At 39.4% G+C, this 18310-nt stretch overlaps 1 protein-coding gene across 1 annotated transcript in view; it reads left to right on the top strand.

The window, feature by feature from the left end:
- The window catches only part of focad (focadhesin), a 94188-nt gene that overhangs the window by 55304 nt on the left and 20574 nt on the right, over positions 1-18310 (top strand). The window contains exons 23-32 of the mRNA XM_034014913.3: positions 40-128; positions 1919-1960; positions 2778-2886; positions 5719-5835; positions 6632-6870; positions 8312-8401; positions 10496-10643; positions 16792-16911; positions 17303-17425; positions 18022-18099. Coding sequence (XP_033870804.3) covers positions 40-128; positions 1919-1960; positions 2778-2886; positions 5719-5835; positions 6632-6870; positions 8312-8401; positions 10496-10643; positions 16792-16911; positions 17303-17425; positions 18022-18099 — 1155 coding nt within the window. The remainder of the gene's footprint in view (positions 1-39; positions 129-1918; positions 1961-2777; positions 2887-5718; positions 5836-6631; positions 6871-8311; positions 8402-10495; positions 10644-16791; positions 16912-17302; positions 17426-18021; positions 18100-18310) is intronic.

The raw sequence follows: 18310 nt of genomic DNA, 5'->3' as shown, positions 1-18310 counted from the left end.
TATATCACTGACTTACTTTGTTTTACATTGTGCCTGTAGGGTAGACAAGCAGAGCTCGAGATGCAGCAAAGACATGGCAAAGAAAGTCCTGAGGACATCCAGTACAAACAGTTTACAGCTTGGCTCTGGTAGGAAAGTAGTCTTTTACATCAGCACTTGGGAAAGGATTCCTGTATATCTTTGTGATGTGGTACACTGGAGAACTAACCTTACAGCTGTACAGTTCTATTTTAGGAGATGTTTCAAATAATACAAATAGATTGGAGACAAAAAAAAAAAAATTACTTGGCCACCATGGGCAGCCATAAAGGGAAGTACAGGTAAGCATAAACATCTTAGTAAGTATTAAATGATAAGCCACAGTAAACGCATAGTGTAAGCATGGTAAACTGCAAAAATAATACTGCATTATTTATTTATTTATTTATTTATTTATTTATTTATTTATTCTTTAACCAGGGAAAAAAACCCATTGAGACTGAGGCCTCTATTACAAGAGTGTCTGGGCAAGATGACCAGAAACAGACAGCAGTAATTTCACATCCCTTAAAATAACATCAATCTAAGGCAATCTATTCAATCTGGGATCAGAAACATTTACAGTTCGATAATTCTTGGAACCTCCTCATTAAAATACATTAATCTTAGTCAGTATTCTTCGTTTAGCTAATACATTTGGGTTATTTATCTGATGCTCGATCATATCCCAGATACTCTTGTCCACTATTCCATGCCATAGTGGTGCTGTAGCTAAATGCTGATTGGCCAACTGTGACCGAGTGCTTTTGAGTGGCTTGTGTGGTGATGTCACGGACCAGGAAGTACCAGAAACAAAGCAATGGATGGGCGGGTGAAGCTGAACGCTACTGCGCTCAGCGTATTTATTAAAATAATAAAGAAACAGTTTAAACAAAACAAAACCATTTGCACAAAACAAAAAGGCACGTTGGACAAACAAATAATCAAACAAATAAGTGTGCTGGTTTTAGCACCAGCACGATACTTAGCAGTTGTTTTTCTAAATGTAATTTCTCTCTCCTCGCTCTCTCCGCTCCCCGTACTCTCCTCTGTACACTCTCTCCTCCAGCACGGACAGCTGCTGGTTCTTTTTTCTGGCCGAGGGGTTAACTAGCTGTTAATTATCTTATTACCCCTCGGCCACAGTCTGCACGAGTTTAGTAAGGATGCGTGACTGTCAGCTAGTTAAATAATCAGTAGCTGATCAGCCACGCATCCTCATGAGGTTTTTAAAATATAAATAACAAATAACAAAATCGGCTTTCGCCGTAATAAACAAATCATAATAAATAAATAAACAAAGGGGCAGGACACTCCGCCACACCAACCCAGGACCTTCTCCAAGGCTCTTGATAAATAAGTGCAAGACTAGTAAAAGGGATGCTACAAATAATTCCTTCAGGGAAGCTGGAAAAAATTGTTCTCCCAAACGGCCCATAGAGTCATCACTTTTGAAACTACTCCTTGTGAACCCCCCTGCTACTGTCCCTCATTAAAAGTCTGCCATACATATACAAAAATTGATAAATGATCATATGTACCTCCTTGAGCAATGCAAAAAAATAAAAAAATAAACAAATTGTACACTCGCTGATGGCCTTAGTCCCTACTGCCAGTGTTATTGCAATGTACCACAAGCACTGTATGTGTTCTGGTTTTTAGGGCAAACCCCTTTTATATGTTCTGAGATGTAAGAAACATAGGACAGTTTCAAAGGGAGATCCCGGCACTAGCCTACCTTCCTAGTACGTGATAAGGTAGCAGTTAGTCGAGATGAAAGGACTCTGTTTGGGGTCTTGACCATGGAGTGTTAATCATAGTGTGCATAAAGATAAAACACAAGGTCAAGTCTGCAGTGCTTTGTAAACGATCTAATCTCTGCCTTTTGTCTTCCATACAGGGTCAGAGACCAACTCACCGATGCAGTCAAATCAGCAGCTAAGTAAGCCCCTTTTAAAGCAAATTAGTCATTTCCACTTTATTGTAGAATAATTAGTCTTAATTAATAATTAGCCCACCAGTTCCTGTCACTCATTGTTTCCTAGTTTGCTTTGACAAGGGTTTTGGCATCAGAGCAGTTTCCCAAGAAATAGATAAGACATGAAGAAAACTATTCAGGGTTTTAATAATCTGAATATAGACTGATATATAACTAGTAGCATCCTATCATATTCCTGCTGCAAAAAGGGTGATTTATTGACCACCTTAATAAAATCTACAGGAACAATGCAGTGAAAAGGGTCAGCGTGTAACAGGTTTATGGGCAGCTGTATTTAGAGCTCCCACTGTTACTCTTCTTGTCCTAAATTTACAGCAAGACTACCCAAGGATAGCATTTTAGGCATATATTGTACATGTTGATAAGTTTATTGGTCTGTTGTTTTGATTTATACATAAATGGATGCAAAAGCTCAAGAGCAATCAAATATTTCCAATACATTTGTCAATATTGTACATTTGTAAGTTGTTGTATAATGTTCTTTTTTCGAAGCATAACATATTTTTTTCCCTTGTTACAAAGAAAGAAAGAAAAAAAAACTTTTATATAGCCCCAAAATAAACAACTAGCATTGTTCTTTTAAACTGTTGCAAAGTGACTAGTACAATACATTCAGTAGAAATTCCCCAGACCAACCACTACAAATAACTTCTATTAGATCAGTAAATAAATAAATAAATAAATAGGAGGTTGTATTGAAATCTAGTATTTTGTGACATCAGACAACTTCAATGCAGTTTTATTTTCTGTGATCCCACAGGGACAGCCCAGTTATGCAAGGGAACTCAATATTAGCTCTTACTGGGCTTGCTGTTGCCGTAGCCAAGTATGAGAACAGCCTTCCATCAGACGTTGAGAGCACACAAGAGGTTAGTGGTGAGATCTATTACAAACCCCACACTTACACACTGACTGATCAAGCAAAATCACCAGTAAACAACTGTAAACAGGGCTTCTGTCTACTGTAAAAGAAGTGAAAATCGGACCCTGAAAATTGTAACAGAAAGGGAAGTCTCATTCAAATTGTTTTTATCTTACTTGGATTTTGCTCAACTGATTAACTGCGTGCTTTGTTTTCTGTCTTGAATGCACCGGCATTTTCAGTTTGTGTCAATGCATGTACTGCTCCTAATGAGTCCTGCTCACTGCCATGTGCAAGAGCTCTGTGCTTCTTCTTCCCAGAATCCTACTGGAAAATGATGTTGCAGTCTGGCTGGGATGTGCATAATACATTACATTTTTCAAACCGGGACTGACCACCAACCGAAATCGAGACAGGGATATTAAACTAGACTGAACAAGTCGGTTTGACCCTTGCGGTTGTGAGATGTGAAAACAGTGGGCCCCAAAGGGTAAAATGGCCTATTGGAAAGCATTGGATCTCCACATAGTCTCAGCGAAAACATTAAAAAGAATGCTATTTAGGGCTTGACAGACTTTTTTTTCATGAAAAGGGAACTCAGATGAAAGAAGGCATTTTGATCACAGTTCAAGGGTCTACACAGGTTTCAGGAACAGTTTTAAGAAAAATCTCGCAGCTAGCTTTTCAATGGAGCCTTTTGGGGTTCGGTCATTCCGCCTCCCGTCACAGAGACAGGACAAGCAGCAGCCCTAGGAGTCTGCTGCCACAAGCCCGGGGCCCCTTTTCAGGGAGCCATCTGGAGTATTGGCGTCAGTACACCAAGGACATCTGGGTGCTTGCTACCATTCAGACCGGCTACTCGAGGTAGCAGCTCTCCTGCAAAAATGGGCTATTCGCATGATAGATCCCCTTCAGGTAGAGGAAGGGTTCTACTCCAGGTATTTCCTAGTGCCCAAGCAGGATGGTGACCTCAGACCGATCCTCAACCTCAATGTTGACGATGCAACAGCTGTTGCAGTCAATCCGGCCAGGCGACCTCAAAGGCGCCTATTTCCAAATTCCCATAAAACCAGCGCACAGGAAGTACCTGCGGTTCGCTTTTCAGGGAACAGCGCACGAGTTCCGTGTCTTGCCATTTGGCCTCTCCCTAGCTCCCCGTGCCTTCTCGAAATGCATGGAAGCCTATCCTGGCTCAATTGAGACGCAAAGGCATCAGGCATGGGGGACCTTATGGCATTCCAACACATCGAACATGCGGCTCTGGATCTGGCCCCTTAACAGCTGTTTTTGAGCCGTCTGGGAATGTCTGAAAGGGTTATTACAAAATGCCAGGGCAGCATCCACATGCCCCCAGCATGGGTACAAGTGGGGTGCTTTTCAGACATGGTGCCTGCCTCGTGGGTTCAACCCCACGGCCTCCCATGGCAGTTATACTGCAATTCTTGCAGGACCTTTTTGACTAGGGGAAATCCCCCTCCACGATAAAGGTCTTTCTGGCAACCATTTTGGATTGCCATGTCAAAATTGACTCATCTCCCCAGGAGCTCACTTCCTGGTGGGGCAATTTTTGAAAGGGGCCTGGCAGCTTGGCCGCCTACGAAGGATATTGTTTCTCTCTGGAGACTAAACGTGAAGCCTCCATTTGAGCCCATGCAGTCAGCTGAGCTGAAATATTTATCACTTAACGCAAAAGCCTACTTAATTTTTACAGAGGCCAGGACATAGGTTACGCTCCATACCAATCCTGCCTTTTGCTGAAGATAATCTTGGCATTTCATGTCAACCAGTCTGTGGCATTGGAGTATTTTCATCTGCCTCCTTTCCAGTTTGACAGGGAGCTACAGCTCCATACGCTCTGCCCAGTGCGGGCCATGGTGTACTACGATGACAGGACGAAAAGTTGGAGGCAAGCCGAACAATTTGTCTGCTATGGGGCTAAATCCCATGGTTAAGGCCTGTGTAAGCAGAGGCTGTTCAAATGGATAGCAGACACAGTCAGGACTGCCTATGAGCTGGCCAATTTGCTCCCTCCAGAAAAGCTCATTGCCGATTCCACCAGAGGCATGGCAACTTTGTGGGCTTTATTCCAGAGTGCATCTGTCAAGGACATTTGCAATGCAGCGATGTGGGCTACTCACCATACCTTTACTAGGTTCTACAGACTGAATGTCGTGGCTCCTAAAAACTCTGGCTTTGGAACTAGAGTGTTAACGTCGCCTTCCCACTCGACCATTACAACACAGGCATAGAGGTGAGTTCTCCCATCAGTTTTATAGCCCTAGCTATTTGTTACTGGAGTTCTGTATCGTAACGCACAAGGCAGCCTCTCGGCTTAGCCTTGTAGCATTCCAGTCGTTCTGCAAAATTGCCCTTGCGACGGCTTTGGGACACTCACCCATATGGTAATATTTACATTTCATACTTTTATAACCCTGGTTCCCTGAAATAGAAATGTAACCATTAACCTTCAAGGTTGCAGCGGGCTTGAAGGAAAAATTACACTGAGATCTGTGAACTCAGTACTTTTATGCCCTCGGGTGGGCCGTGACTGCGAGCAGCTTTGATATATCTTATTCAGGTTTTGGGTCTTCAGGAGGCAAATACCCACATGGTAATATAGTTATTTTAACAGCACTGTTCAACAACACAAAGGAATATATTGGAGGAGGCTAGCTGGGGACAACTCTTTGCAAATCGATGTAAGCAAAAAAAGAAAAACATTTGAAAGGTTTATTTTATGCTTGAGAATAAATCATTCGAGATAATTGAATTCTTTTATAGCTCTATGTGTGTATGCGAAACCAGAAAGAGATATGAAACGCTTGCATTTTGTTTTTAGATTGGTGCTGAAGTGTTGGCAACTAAGCACTGGCTTGTCATGGTTCTAGACACACTGCTGAGTATTGTGGACAGTTGCTATCATCCCAAGGGCCGTGTTTTCCCCTGGTTCCAACACGTAAGTACTGTATTCAAAGAGTAAAGTATAATTCACACTAGACAAAAATAGTAGAAACAAGTAATTGATTCTGGCCAGGTATCCGTTTTGCTTATAATGGCTACAGACCAAGAACTTGTACACAAAACAAAACATAACTCAATGCAAGTGCTTGAGTTGTCTATAACCTGCCTGAGAGAGAAGCTAAAATTTAAGTATGGGTTGTAAAATCATACACAGCACTTAAATAAATATCGGCAAATTCCATCTAATCTCACTTTTAGTTTTGCTATTTATAGTTGACATCAGTTGAGCGCCATTGACAAAAGCAATGCAGATATCAGTTTGCTTACTTTCTCTCAGCCAAAAACAATACAAAACCAAAAGTTTAACATTTATTAATACAGTTTATCAATTTTGGTTGTGAAATATTTTGACAGAATCCTAAAAAAGTCTACTGAATTGGCCATACCAATTTCATTGATTAAGTGTCTCATCTCAAAGTAGTAACTGATTATTCTTGAGGGATATGATTGTTCTTCAATCATTCGTTAATGGCCAACATCTATTTACATTTCTTCATGAAACATCAGCAGTTACTGCAGTCCTGGCAACCAAACTGTTTTCCAATAATTCTTAACAAAACTGTAACATACCTTGTTATATTATTTTTTCAATGTAATAAAAAATGCCAGGGTTATAACATATACTGGTATTTACATGATATAATATTGCAGGCATTTATATAAGATTACAAAGAACATAAACACAATCATGTCACTCAGGACTTTCTTCTTATTTTGTATTTTTTTTGTAGAAATCGTACTCTGGAGAGAACACAGCCAGTGCCATTGCTCGCTCCTGTGCTGCCCTGGCTTTGTCCCTGATGGTGCCACTGTTGATCACATCCCACAAGGAGAGCATCAAGGAGATCCTAAACAAACTCACGGCAGGGTTGCCAGGGAAACCACATGCAGATGAGTCCCAGGCTGTGCAGTTCCACACAGGTCTCGCTTTGGGAATGTTTCTCTCCTGTTTATACGAGGAACGTGTCAGGTAATGATTTGGGTGAAATTTAAGTAATCTTCCCAGCATACCTTTTGACCATTTGTCAAGTAACGAGCGGCTTCCAGACCCATAAAATCCCTGTCATCTCTATTGACAAAGCTTACAGGTGCCCAGTTCTAATTGTGATAAATTGTATGCTGGTACTGTCCTCTGAGGGCCAAGTTGAGACAAGCAAACAAATCCCATAAACCAGATACATGCATTAAATATGCGGCAAATGGATTTAACCAACAAAACCGAATGTAAACCTGAAGTGCTGGAAAGTTGATCAGAGGCAAAAGGTACTTTGAGAACCAGAGTTCCTGATGATGCTGGCTGTACTGTAACACTGTTGTCTCCGGCCCCTGCTAGATTCAATAAGCTGTCCAATCTTTTTGGCCGAAAGATCCAGTTTTTAGAGACAAAAAAAAAAAAAAACTAAACCTAAATTATTTTTGTATTTTAACCACCTTATGTAAAAAAAGTATTGGTTGTCCAGCCTTCACCTCAATGAGCCTTTGCTCTGTAAAGTGGTAGGAATAGTTTGACCGCTGCCTAGAAAAAAAAAATAAAATCTCAGGCACATGAATTACACACCTCAAAAAATTTCTTGCATCACCCTTCTTGAAATTTCTGTCTCTTTTCTTACCACAGGAACCACAAAACACCATATGAACATTCCATTTGATAATGATAATGCACCTGTCGTTTCTAAAATAACACGGCATGGCTCTAGTTTAACCAGGTCTGCAAGGATTCAAATAATTATTTCATTGTCTGGTGCTGTATTTAATGCAGTGCAATTTAAGTTTAATTTTGGTCAGTCAATGTCCACATAGATCTCTTTCTTCACCAACTAATGCAAGATAACAGTCTTTTACTGAACTGTCACTGTTTCTCACTTTCATGTCTCTGTAAGATTATACTACAGAAGTGACCTCTACCAGTTACTGAAATCATTTCAAGACGGTAATTTTCAGTTTTTCACTTTTTTACCAAGAGTGGCCAGTAGGATCAGGTGTAGCTTGGTAAAGAGAAACCATCCCTGTTGAATGTTGCATTGGCTCTGGAAATACCAAAGTGAAATAAAGAGCACTGTCCTTGGTGTATCAAAGTGTTTACAGAGTTATTAAAATTCCACCTTGCTCTGACTAGCAAAGGTAATATATGTTGTTGACTTTATTAAACATGCCATATTACTGCAGGAACAGTAATAAATAATGATTTAATTAAACATAAAACAGGATCATAAACAAATAAATAGTATGCAAACTTGGATGGAAATTGTCATTAGTTTTGTTGCGCACTTGACATAAATACAGGTCGTTGTGCTGAGTGCTGAGTAAACTGAATTTTTTATTCATATGTGCTCAGCTGAAACAATTATTTGTTGGAAAGCTTACCTTGTGTAGACCACCTTTGGGAATACTGGCCTTTCTTTTTCTTGCAGTGATGTCTCTGATCAGAAAATGAATTTGCTCCTGATGAAGTCACTGGATGCGCTGGAGGGTTGCTGTTTTGACACCAGTTTGGAGTACAAGTATGGTTCTATTTTGAAAACTACCTGTTGTTGTTATTAATATGTAATTTTAAATGTGTTGTTTATAGCGTTTTAATTAAATTATACCAAATCATGTTTGTTTTTTTTTATTTACAATGAAGGGAAAACATAATACATGGTTTCATTATAAGCACAGTATATGTTCCCTTTGTTGTAAATAAAAACGTGATTTGGTATAATTTAATTAAAACACTATTAACAATAAATGAATCATGGCAGCAGTTTTTAAGTATTCTGTAAATATTTTGTCTACTAGTTAAAAAGTACAATGCTATGGGGCTGTCGCGGCTTGTTTTCAAAAGATATTGGCACTGACATTGTATACAAACCAATGGAATACCTTGTCTGTGTGTTATATACAGTGTGTGTGTATATATATATATATATATATATATATATATATATATATATATATATATATATATATATATATATAGATGGGCTTCAGAAAATAATTCCATCTCGGGTTTCTGTGACGTCATAAATTACGAGACCGAAGGTCAAGTAATTTATAAACTATCACAGAAACCCGAGATGGAATTGTTTTCCTGTAACTCACTGAAGAGGCCCATCTATTATTTTTTGTAATACATGGATACCCTTGTGATGCTAATATTAAAGAAGACGAGGTACAGTTCGTTTTTTTTTAAACGTAGTGTTTCAGTGCTGTACAGACGTTCTATGTTGTTATCCGTTTCTCCAGTTTCTCTGAGATACGAATGTACCAGCTTTTATAATTTAGATATTATGTAGTAAACCAGTGCTTCTGACATGGCAAGTGAACTGCCTTACTTAGGGAATACTTCCCTTCAAAAGAGCAGTACTTGCTTTTCTTTGTTTGTTTAACACTTTCCTTTAATAAACTACATGTGGGAATTCTAGGTGTAGCACTGTGCAGTGATGCCATTGGTACTGGTTCTGCCATTTGGTGCTACTTTCATGTATTTGTAATTTGTGTGCTCAGTAAGTACTTATTGAACATTTTCTTGACCAATTTTGTCAGTTTGCAAGGGTTGCTTGGTTTCTTAGAGCTTCTTAATTGGGATTTTTTTTTTTTATATAAATAATTGACCTCTCTAGGCTCTGCAGTTAGACCTTCAGTTTGCCCCCCCCCCCCCCCCCCCCCACACACACACTTTTCAACAAAGTTAGGCGTATGATTGAGACATAATTATTGGACTTGCTGAATTGTTGTAGTGCTTTTAGAATGAAACACTCACCTATAGGTACCAAAACTTACTGAATAAGAAAGTTTACTGGTCCATAGATTATCTGTACTCTAAGAATAATTTAGAGTTTTGTTATTATACAGTTAAATAAACTGTAAATGCAAAAGCTTTATTTGTACAGTTGATTATTAGTTATCAACATTGGAAATTGTCAAATTCCTTAAATTAGGTCTTTGAAAAAAGTACTTGAAATTAGTATCAGAAAAACTGTATGAACCCTGTATTCATGGAAGGTGAAGGTGATCTGATTGCAGCTTGTTCTTTTAGAGTCAGTTTAAACTACAACACATGCTGTGATTAGGTACAAGGAGTCAGCAGCAACTTTCTTGGCGAGATGTATGACATCTCGCTAAGAACACGTCTTTCAGTTCATGAAGGTTGCCAGGGCATGGAAGGTACAGAATAGACTAAACTAACTGAAACAAGCTTTACATAGCCTTGATGTAATTAACATGTATTGAATCATCATGGCCATCAACTCTGCAGGAACTGAAGTTCGTTGTCCAATGTGTAATAGTGTCCTCGTCTACATATAGCCACTTACTAAGCAGTGAATATGTTGCTCTGTGTTGTATATCAATTCTAATACTGTTTTGCACTGTAATACTTTTTCTATGATACTTTTACTTTCTACATGAATTAGCTGGCATGAGCAGCTTCATCACTTATCTTCATTGAAGAGGTGCGACGCAGTCCAACCTGCTGTCACAAAGCGCAAATTTGTAATTTAGTCTTAATATTAGCCAGCTAATCCCAGTGTGTTCCAGTGGAAATGTTTGAAAAGCTGCACCTTGATGACATGTTTTGTATTGACAAAGCTATTATTGTCTGTTGTTGTTACCAGCACTGGATGTATCTTGGGAGTTGGTCTTGTGCTTTCCTTGATGAGCCACAGCAGTCAGACTGAGTCCCGTGTGCATGTAGCTGTGACCCTGGACAAGCTACTTGACAGCCTGGATGAGAGCAGCAACCAGGGCAGGATGCTGCAAGAGGTGAGCTCATTACGTCAGGGTGCTTCCTGACATTCAGAACTTTAAAACACTCAATCAAAATGGAAGGTAAAACTAAGTCTAGTAGACAAACGCTTTGTTAAGTGCCTTCATCAAAACTGCCCTGCTTTTCAGGGCAATTAAAAGCTGGTTAACTGGTTATCTATTTTTGAACTGCAGAGTGCATATTTAATCCCAAATTCCCTGAAAACAAACAAGTAGCTAATGGTCAGATAAGGAACCTCTGGGAATCATTTATTATAATACCGTACAAACTGGTATGATTCACACACTGATTCACACAAAATTAAACTGGTGTATAGTCACTGGAAAAACACTGGAAATGGTTACTCAATACACGTTGACTTTACCCCTTTCCCATTTAAAAAAATAAATAAAATAAAAGCTGATATTCTGTTGGTTACAAAGAAACCCAGAAATGGCTGCCAAGAGAGCCTCCAGCAAGGCACAGACTAATCTCTTAAATTTAAGATATTAACGCTTTTTGTAAATTAGCAAATAAGTGATACTGCTTTCTTAACACATGAACCTGACATTTAAATGCAGCAATCTACAAAAATAAAAATAAAACACCATAGTCGCCAAGGTATTAGCGGATTAGAAAAAATCGTGTTGTGTAATTCATGAAATTATTTCTACTTTATTATTTCTACTTATGAGTCTACTTTGTTGAGATGTTTAAAAAAAAAAAAAAAAAAAAGTGACGTTTATGTATAGAAGCATTTCAAGACAAACTTACCCTGGCAAAAAATCTAATAATTTATTTGTTCTTTCGATTTTAGTGTTGCTAACTTAGTTTGCCATTTAACATATTTACTTTTTTTTTTTTTTTTTTTAGATTTACACGCTATATTAAAAAAAACAAACTTTTTTTTATTTATTTTTTTACTATTATTATTATTATTATTATTTATTATTATTATTATTATTATTATTATTATTATTATTATTAACAAATACATTTCAAGAATCACAGTACAAGTAATAATACAATTAAGAGCAAGATAAATACAATGACTTTGGTTCTAGCAAGTACAAGTATGACAAAATATGATTCAGTAACGGAGCAGATAACTGTGTCAGTGATAGTTACATCAGGATATAATTAAATACAAAATACTACAGATTAAATAACACTTGACAGATTACAGTACTCTAAAGTACAGGATAAAATGCAGTAAAACAGGGGACAGATAAGAGCAAGTTAAGCGCATTTAAGGAAGAGTGTCCATAGTCCATACTAGATTGACAAATATGAGATTATCTGTACAATATTTTATAATTGTTTTAAAATAAAATACAGACTGTAAATCTCATGGCAATGTGTTTATGTATTCATTGATTTTATGTATTTATTGTTCAGTGAGAGTGTAGTGCGGGGAAAGAATGTTGCCCTCCCAAAAAAAAAAAAAAAAAGAAAACCCATCACAGGGTATGAAACCCACTGCAGTCGTGTTCTAGTTAGCTATCATGGGACAAGATAGATGAAGAAAAATAGCTGTAAAATGTTGTACACTGTTTATAAAAAAATAAGTATATAATAGAAATAAACAGAACAAAAAAACATATTTTGTCTTTGCAGAATTTAAGGGAGCATACTGTAAATATTGCATGCATTTTGGTAGAAAAACAGTAAAAAAAAAAAAAAAAAGTAGAGAAATTTGTTATACACAAGTCCTTTAAAAATCTGGGGTTCAGCAGTTACAAAACTGAAAGAACATCAAGAAAAATCAGAATTCCACAAAGCAGCAGTAATAGTTGGCAATGATTATGTATCTGTGATGCAACAAACTAAAACACCTCTACATCAGGAGTTGAATTACGATTATAGAGAAAGAGTGGGAAAAAAACAGGCAGATGCTATTTTTATATCTGAATAAGTATTGCTTATTGTAGTTGTACTCTTAGTATTGTAGCGTTTTCGGGTTCTCCTGGGACAGAACTGAGACTGCAACCGTGAGTAGATAAAGGCTCAAGCCATTTATTATTTACAATTATTAAATGTATTACAAACTAAATCATAAGATGAGGGAAAGGGAACTGGGAGTTGAAAATGAAGATAAATGATTACAATTAGTAGTAGTATTTGGTTTCTTTTAATCCTTTTCCTCTCTATCTCTATCTCTCCCCACACACACCCCTCTCTGTCACTCTTGCTTTCTCCAATCTCCCGGTCTTTTTCCTGCACTTCCTTACATGCCCTCGCTCCCCCCGCCCCCGTCTTTCACGCCAAACCAGCACCCCAATTCTACTCCACACACATCCACACTGTCTTGATTCTCTTCCCCCTCCCCCAGGATCGTTATAGTATGCTACTTAAATTTACAGAGCAAATATGTTCCAAACTGCAATGAAAGGAACATTTCCTTAAAGTATGTTAAGGAATATTAAAATTTGTTTTGAGGTGAGGTGGGGTGACAGGGAACCTTTTGTGTATCTTGAAGAATTTAGTGAACCAGTCAAGACTAGATCTGCCCCTGTTAATCACTGATTGATTGTTTTCACTGTTAAATAAAACCAAAATCCAAAACTTTTTTGTGTGTGTTTTGTGCGACGGGGAGGGGGCAAGTAGATTTTTAAGAAGGACAAGTAGATTTTTCCCTTGGACAATACGTTTTCTTCAAAAATTGCACACCATTGGCTGCGTCCTCACCTCAGGGCTCTGTGCCAAGGGAGACCGGATAACGCACCCGGGAAAGTAGCCCACGCAGGAAACTGTCTTGACGGTCTTCCTCATCTTCCTCTGATTCTCTTTATCCTCCCCCGAGGAAGAAGAGTTGCTGTTCCAAACGATCGACTGACTCGGAGCAGATGGAAAAGCTCTAGGTAGCTGTTTCCCACCAACGATCTAACAGAATTACTGCGTGAACGTTCAGTGCTGCCTGGCCCCTTGAGGCCCCAGGGGGCTATGGACGCAGATTGGCCACAGGAGGATCCTGTCCATAGCAGCCTCTGATGAGGTGGACGAAAAGGAGCTGGCGTTCCTATCTGAGGATGTGGAGTCCGACGGCATGTCCCCTGCACTTAAGCTCTCCCTGTCGGCACAGCTGCTTCCGCTGATCAAGAGGGCCACTGCAATCTTGCCTACAGAAGGCTCCATCTTTGATGATGAGCCTACCATCTCTCCCATGTCCCCCCCAGTGTACCTGGATTTTCTTTTTGAAATCCATTCATCCTGGGATCATCCGGCTACAGCTCCTACTGTTTCCCAGTTGATGGACGCCCTATACAGGGTGCATGATGTATGGTGCGTGCCTGACAGGGACAAAGCCCCGCTGTTGGATGCCCCTATTACACCAGGGCATACGTTTGGTCCCGCAGTGGACAAGATGCTTCAGTGCTCTCACTGCTCGTGGAAATCCAGAGGCTTTAATAGGTTCCACCGCCCGGTAGAGAGAGAAGCCTCAGGCCAAGCTACAAGCCCTTCAGCCCTAGGAGTTTGCTGCCACAGGCCCAGGGCCCCTTTTCAGAGAGCCATCTAGAGGATTGGCATCAGTGCACCAAGGACATCTGGGTGCTTACTACCATTCATATCAGCTACTCGCTACAGTTTGAGCACGGTCCCCCTCCCTTTTGGGGCATGACTGTAATATCAAAACGGCTATTTGCAATAATCCAGGTACTTCCTAGTGCCCAAGCAGGATGGTGGCCTCAGACCAATCCTCGACTTCAGACAGGTCAACCTGTATCTGTCGAAGGATGTTCAAACGATGCAACAGCTGTTGCAGTCAATCAGGTGTGGCGACTGGTTCACCACGGTGGACCTCAAAGACGCCTATTTCCACATCCTCATGAAACCAGGTCCATGCTGTCCACTCTGTCAGATGACAGAATGCAGAGAACAGCCACCTGTTTAGCTCTCTTTCAGCTCTACAGAGTGCTCATGGTAGTGGCATTCCAGAGGCTTCTGGGCTTGATGACAGCAGCTTCCCAGACCATTCCATTGGATCTCCTCGTGCCTGCCTCGTGGGTTTGACCCCACTACCTGTCCATGGCAGTTATACTGCAGTTTTTGCGGGACCTTTTTAACGAGGGGAAATCGTTAAAAGTCTGTCTGGTACGCTGTGCTGGAGGTTAAACGTGGTGCTTAATGCACTCATGAAGCCTCCATTTGAGCCCATGCAGTCAGCTGAGCTGAAATATTTATCGCTTAACGCGGCTTTCTTGCTTGTTATCACCTCCGCAAAGCTGATGAGAGAGATGCAGGCATTTTCCGTTGCAAAAGCCTGCTTAAGGCCAGGACACGTTACACTCTGTACCAATCCTGCCTTTTTGCTGAAGACAATCTCGGCTTTTCATGTCAACCAGTCTGTGGCATTGGAGGATTTTCATCTGACAGGGAGTGACAGCTCCATACACTCTGTCCAGTGCGGGCCCTGGCGTACTACGGTGACAGGACGACAGTTTTTTGTCTGATATGGGGCTGTCCCATGGTCAAGCCCTGTCTAAGCACGAGCTGTCCAAGTGGATAGCAGACATAGTCAGACTGCCTATGAGCTTGGCAACTTGCCCCCTCCAGAAAAGCTCATTGCCCGTTCCACCAGGGGCATGGCAACTTTGTGGGCTTTATTCCAGGGTGCATCTGTCAAGGACATATGCAATGCAGCGGTGTTGGCTACTCCCCATACCTTTACGAGGTTCTATAGACTGAATGTTGTGGATCCTCAAAACCCTGGCTTTGGAACTAGAGTTTTAAGGGTGGCTTCCCACTCAACCCTTACAACACAGGCATAGGGGTGAGTTTCTCAATTTTTTATCCCCAGCTACTTGTTACTGGGGTTCTGTATTGTAACGCACAAGGCAGCCTCCCGGCTTAGCCTTGTAGCATTTCAGTCATTCTGCAATCTTGCCTTTGCGACGGCTTTTGTAGACTTAACCATTCGATAACCATTGAAAGGGAACGTTAGGTTATTATCATAACCCTGGTTCCCTGAAATAGAAATGTAACCATTAACTGTCAAGGACGCTGCGTCCATGATTGCAGCAGGCTTGAAGGAAAAATGACGTGGAGATCTGTGTTGCGCAGTACTTTTATGCCCATTTTAGATATTGTCCAAGAAAGTGCAAAGCTACAGTAAGTAACAGAGATTGAGTCTGGTGGAATTATGTTAATAGGCAAGGCAGCATATACAGCACACCCTCGCTATAACACCCTTCATTATAACAAACCTGGCCGCTGAGCCCCAAATAAAAAAAAGATAATATAAAAACACACTGTCAACATCCCAGTCTGTACGCACGGGATGCCACCTCCGCAGTGAAATCAACTGTTTTGTCTTAAAAAAATAATTTTATGTTGCAACAAAGCTGGAAACTATATTGATCGTTTGAAAAAAGGAGTAACGCAGGCATATCTGTGTCGTGAATATAGGTTGTCAAAAATGTTTTTTGGCTTGTTCAGCAACCATGCAGCAAAGCAAAATTGATTAAAGAAAAAACAACAACAAAACTTGAGGATCTGATTAACTTTTCATGTCGGGTTGATTTGGAATAAAAGTTCAGTTTGGGATTCTTGCATGTTAGATTAAGATTTGGTGCACTTTGAAACGATTCATGTCAGGTTGATTTTAAATAAAAGTTCAGCTTCAATTCGGGATTTTTGCTTTATGTACTGCGTTTTAATTCTTTAACAAATAGGATAAAGCAGAATACTGCACACATGAGACGAACACATACATGTAGTTCTACTTTTAGTCACAATCTCATCTCATTAACTTACTCCAACAGTTTATCATTCATTTTGATTGTCCTTTCTGTATAATGAACCCCTCGATATAACGAATAAAAGGTTTGGACCCCAACAAGTTCGTTATAGCGAGGGTGTACTGTACATTATTATTGCTTCTTTCATGTACAGTATGTGGGTGAGACAAACTATTTGTTTGAAAAGAAGCTATGTCTATTTCTTAAGGAAATAAATAAATGCAACTTTTAATATATGTAATTAATAACAACAGCATTTTTTTTTTTATTTCAATAGTTTATGGTGTCAAGGTTAAATTATGATTCTAGTGTTTCAAGTGTTTGAATTCAAAAGGGAATGTCCACAGCTGTGCTGAACAGCATGGTCATGAATTTGTCTTTACAGTCTTCTGTTGTCTTCTGTTTGTCTTTAATGACCTCCTTTCAGGTTTTGGCCTATTCAGTCGCTTGTGTCAGCGTGTCTGCCTTCAGCGTCGGCATCATCGAGGCCAACAAAGCAGAAGAAGTTATGAAGAAGCTTAGAGCCATGACAGAACAAAGTCAACAGGTGTGTGTAATGTACTTACTGTTCAAGTCCCATACAAGGACCTCAATGTTCAAGTAAACTGTGTTGTATGGCACTTGAACATTCAATACAAAGGATTTAACGGCACCTATTGCCGCAACCAGTAATACAAACATAAAGAAGAACAATTATAATCTTGTATTGCCTTGATCCAACTGTATTTCTGTAAAACATATCATTTTCAAGCAATGTTGGCAGCAGCACTTGGAGATTTTACAATCAACTGCATGATCCACATCTCACAGTTTACATTTATTTTATTAATTTTTTGACATGTTTGTTTTTAATACTGTATTTGTGTTTTAAAACAATATATGTTGTTTTTATTAAAACTTCAAAAACAACTAATATATTTGCTTTTTGCATTCTTTAGACCCCAGGGTTTGCATTGGCTTTAAGTATAACTGTTCATGGGTTATCAGCCTGTGGGCATGGTAAAGCTGAAGACTTTTATGCTCGAGTTCTGCCTGCCTGGATAAAAATCTTACTGACTGAGGTAAGTAGCATTTTTAGGTATGTCTGTGGCAGTATTTAAATCAAAATGTAATGAATTCATGCTTCCAATATATGTTTACTGTGTTGGGAAGCTGGCTCTATGCGGTATAACAAAAATAGTACAGTGGAACCAGAAATTTAAGAAACACATACTTACTGTCAGCCAAATACACCCTTTGAAACCGGAAACCTAAGACATAAAGAGCAGATGCTAGGAATTGTATTAGTCAAAAACAGCTGTCCCACCTTTGTTTTCTTAATATTATTGCTCAGGTTAAAGATGTTGACATATTATTATTAATACAGTACACATTTTAAATCCAAACATTTCAGACTGAGGTTCTACTGTAGTATCATTGGCTCAACTGTGGCAAGAAATATATACAGCATACAACCCCAAGCCTTAAAGCATTAAAAAAAAAAACCAAAAAAATATTTTCCTTGGAAAACAAAAATAAAAAATGCAAGAAAGTTATTTTGCTAATGAGGTGTTTTTTAAAGGCTTGGTGAATACCCCTTTTTAATATTTCTACAAAATAGAAAAACAAAAGGAATGAACAAGAATTGTGATCAATGTCTGTGTTTTTTCCGGTTCAGGGATGTCCCACGATGCAACGTCTGGCGGCTGTGAATGGGTTGGTTGCGCTGGTGGGGTCTGAAAGTTCCCTTATCCAGGTAAGTGTTGGAAACGTGAATGGTTAATACGTTTTTTTAGACTTTTGTAGCTTGACTGGGTTCCAGCATGGCGACTAATAACTGTAAGTGATGTAATTTTCACATTTGTAAGAATGACCCTGCTGGAGGTGCTGATTCTGCTTATTTTTCTTATTCTGTTCAAGTAGCGGTTACGCAATTTGATGTTCAGTAAGAACTGTGTTGCTTCACA

This window comes from Acipenser ruthenus, chromosome 2 (assembly GCF_902713425.1).
Source record: "Acipenser ruthenus chromosome 2, fAciRut3.2 maternal haplotype, whole genome shotgun sequence".
In the NCBI taxonomy this organism is placed as follows: Eukaryota; Metazoa; Chordata; class Actinopteri; order Acipenseriformes; family Acipenseridae; genus Acipenser; species Acipenser ruthenus.
Note: the sequence above shows the minus strand (reverse complement) of the source record. Positions and strands in the feature narration are given on the sequence as shown.